A 4,044-nucleotide genomic window follows, 5' to 3' on the forward strand; every position below is an offset into this window, starting at 1 on the left:
GAGATATTTAACAGAACCTGATCACCAACCACGTACTCCACATCACGACCCTTCTGATATGCTTAGCTCTTTTGCCTGCTTTGAGCTGTGAGAGGTCCCTCATGAATTAGTTTGACCTTATCGAAAGAATCCCTCAATAAGTATGTGCCCCATGGCCTAACCTTAACTCATTGAACCAACTGATTGATGAGAGAAATCTCCTACCATATAAGGTATTAAATGGGATCATCTCAATACTGAAATGATAATTATTGTTGTAAGCAAACTCCACCAAAGGAAAAAAAACTGCTCCCAATGACCACTATAATCAATAACAAGGCCCTCAACATATCCTCAATTACCTAAATAGTCCACTGGGACTGACCATTAGTGTGAGGGCGAAATGTGGTACTAACCTCCACCCGTGTACCAAACTTCTTTTGCATAGACCGCCAAAAATGTGATGTGAACTATGTACCCCAGTCTGAAATGATAGAAATGGATAATCCACGTCTCTTGGATATAGATCTTGGCTAATTTCTCTTAGTTATAGGTAGTACGAACTTGTATGACATAAGTGGACTTGGTCAATCTATCAACAATAACCCAAATAGCATTAAATTCTTCCAAAGTCCTGGCAATCCCGCCATAAAGTCCATAGCAATCTGATCCCACCTTAACTCAGGTATAGGCATCCTTTATGCCATTTCACCTGGACTTTATTTCTCATACTTCACTTGTAATTGGTAATTCAAACACCAAGACACGTACTTAACTATGTCCGTCTTCATCCGACACCACCAATAGTGTTGTTTTAGGTCACAATACATCTTTGTAGCTCCCAATCTATGGCCCCCTTCCATAATCAGATGTGTCAAACCACCAACTCTCTAGAAATATAAATGCAACCCTTGATCTGCAACACACACCCTTAGCGTCTAAAACTGCTTCCTTGACCTTTTCTTGCAACACTTTGTCCCTGATGCACAACTTCTCATCGTCAAACTGTTGAGCCTTGATTGGCTCCTTAGAGACGACAGTGCCTTTACACATGCTAAAACCTTGTAAGGTCTAAAATGTCAATCTCACAAAGTTGTTGGTCAAAGGCTGAACATCCATTGCCAAAGGACGTTTCCCCACTTGTAACAATGTCTGGCTGCCCATACTCATCTTACGATTCAAGGCACCAGCTACTACATTTTCTTTGACTTGATGATATAGAATAGTCATATTATAGTCTTTTAGCAACTCCAACCATCTTTGTTGTCTCAAAATGAGGTCCCTCTGATTGAATATGTATTGAAGGCCGCAATAGTCTGTGAATACCTCACAATGCCCATCATTGAGATAGTACCTCCAAATCCTTAATTCAAACACCACCGCCGCCAACTCCAAATTCATATGAGAATGCAAACTTAATGAAAGATAAAAGTGATTCAATGAATTTTCATGGAGAAGGGGATATAATGGAAGTGAATGGTTGCTAAAAATGATGGTCACCGATATACTTGAAAGAAGAAGAAAGGAAAACAATATTTGAAAAGAAAAATAAATAAGACAAAAGAAAGAAAAAATTAAATTGAACAATGACAATAAAAGAATATTAAAACAATGACACACGCTCAATAGCACAAGTGTATCTTATTGTGCCACGGCAGCGTGAGGTGTTTAATATGTATATATTTGTTAAGATTGGAGCGCCTAATAGAAAAAAAAGTATGTTGAGATGTCAAAAAGAAAAATGTGAATAAGTTTAGGGACCGCTTACGACTTTAGCCTAATATAAAAGTATTGATACGTGGGTCTATCTTCAATCTTTCCACTTCGATTTCAACTTAACATAGATATGCGGCTTTTCGAAGTGGCAGTAGCCCTTTTACATAGTGTTTCTGGCTTTTTCTTTAAATGAGAATCATTTTAGTAGTAAAAGTAACATATAAAGTTAATTATAATATTCTTGGTGATAAGATTGATTTTGATTATCACCTCTAAATACATGCATTTCAGTTCTCATATTCTTTTGGGTACATCCTGGCTTCTTCTTCTTCTTGTACGGGAGAATTGTACTAGACTGTGATTTCATCTACTGAAAAGTCGCATGGCTTTTTATTCTTTTTACGATAAGGAAAACTGCATTTCGAATGTCTTCAATGGGATCGAGAACTCTACATAAATCTAGCTTATGCTTCAATAGATAGCGTCACCTGTTCGCAAGTGACACATTCGCAAGTGACACATGTTTTATAAATTAATCTAGTAATCTTTTCTTTCCATTACAAATTAGTTGTCTTATTTAATTTTTTTTTTTGTTTGGATTGTCTCTTGAGAATTGCATCCATTTTTCTGAAAGACAAAATTTTGCCTAAATTGTTATTTAGTTTTTTTTATTTTGTTTAAACAGCGGAGAACAATAACTTTTATATAATTCGAGAAACGTTCTTATTTATGTAAAATTTGGACAATTTTCTATTTTGCATGGACCAGGTTCTTCATTAAGATACGTGATACAAAATATAAAGAAGTAAACGCACAAAATATTTATGATGTGATTTTTCCTCGATGACTCCCCTCGGACAAAGGAGGCTCCGCGGGCGACTGAATTGCACAACCTACCTTATTAGTATCCATAATTCTCCAGGTACACCACTGAAATTAGAACATAATAGAGGTGTCAAATTGGACCCATAAATATGTAACTGACCCAACCCAAATGAGCATTATTTTGTTGATTAATACTCCATTTTAATCCTTTGCAGAATAGCATGCAACTGTAAAAATTTTGTTCCTTATAATACTATAATAATATTCTGTAATTTTTAACCCAAATGAGCTAGTTTAATACTACTAGAGTCGACCATAAATAATAATTATATCCTACAAATTCCTGTCATCTCAAGCTCGAGAGTAATTTTCACATTTAATCCTATGTGCTTTTCATCTTTCTGGAATATTTTAAAGATGAAGAAATCTTCGCTAAGTTTTAGCATGATCAAATTTTCCAGCTCGTGATTCCAGTTAGACAAACAAATCACATCTTTATAATCCAACATTCAAGAATAATTTGGATTGGATACCCAATCTTTTCCACTTTTTGTAACATAACTATAAAACAACATGCACTCAAGCTTCTTGCAATTCAAGTTTATAGCTACTCTTTCCAAAGAATTTAATTCAAGAGTCAATACAATTCTTCCATTGCCATAGTACTTCTATCTTTTTTCTAAACCATTTGATATCCAAAGTCCACTATCTCGATTAATTTGAATTCCTGTCAGTGCACTTCTATTTCAAGTTATTTCGTCACACTTATCAATATAAAACCTATCAACTTTAGACAATGGATACTGTGATGAAATTGGGAGCAGAAAGCCCAGTTGTGATATTCAGCAAGAACACTTGTTGCATATCTTACAGCATCGAAACCCTAATCCGAGATTTTGGAGCGAATCCAACAATTTACAAGCTTGATGAACTACCAAATGGAAATAAAATAGAGAGAGCTTTGCTTCAAATGGGATGCAAGCAAAGTACACCAACAACATTCATTGGAAAGGAACTTATCGGTGGATCTAATGAGGTCATAAGTCTCAGCATTAGGGGAAAGCTAAAGGAATTGCTTATCAAAGCTAATGCTATATGGATATGAAATAGCATTAGAGGTATTGAGTCTCCAAAATCTGAGACGGATCTAGAATCTAAACATAATAGATTCAAACTTTTTAGTTTTTACTATTGAATCCTTTGCACTTTTGAAATTAGTATATAACCTAATAATTGAGGAAATGTTAATATATTGCCACATATATTTATATTTCGTGTCAAAAATATTGAGTTCAGTTGAATTCATTGAACAAGGCTCCATCAGCGTCTGTCTAAAGTATTGTGATATGTAATACGTTTGTCAATTAAAACTAGTCGTAATTGTAGTCCTCAAGTAAGTTTTGTGAGCTATTGTTTGGTATGTTCATGTCTTCGTTGTAATAAACGATGGTAATAGTAGTTCAGTCATGATCATAATTAAATATATAGAACGATCTTAAGATATGCAGACTTGTTTAATTGATG

General features: G+C 34.8%; 1 protein-coding gene across 1 annotated transcript; it reads left to right on the plus strand.

Annotated features, from left to right (window-relative positions):
- Positions 1-3,135: 3,135 nt before the first annotated feature.
- Positions 3,136-3,794, plus strand: LOC132060693 (monothiol glutaredoxin-S1-like). Its single transcript, XM_059453660.1, has one exon. It carries the CDS (start codon positions 3,317-3,319, stop codon positions 3,623-3,625), a length of 309 nt encoding a protein of 102 aa, XP_059309643.1. The 5' UTR covers positions 3,136-3,316; the 3' UTR covers positions 3,626-3,794.
- Positions 3,795-4,044: the final 250 nt, after the last annotated feature.

The sequence above is a fragment of the Lycium ferocissimum genome, chromosome 6, assembly GCF_029784015.1.
Source record: "Lycium ferocissimum isolate CSIRO_LF1 chromosome 6, AGI_CSIRO_Lferr_CH_V1, whole genome shotgun sequence".
Classification (NCBI taxonomy): domain Eukaryota; kingdom Viridiplantae; phylum Streptophyta; class Magnoliopsida; order Solanales; family Solanaceae; genus Lycium; species Lycium ferocissimum.

Bases quoted from the DNA above. Each gene is read 5' to 3' on its own strand.
- LOC132060693 (XM_059453660.1), top strand. From the start codon at position 3,317: ATGGATACTGTGATGAAATTGGGAGCAGAAAGCCCAGTTGTGATATTC.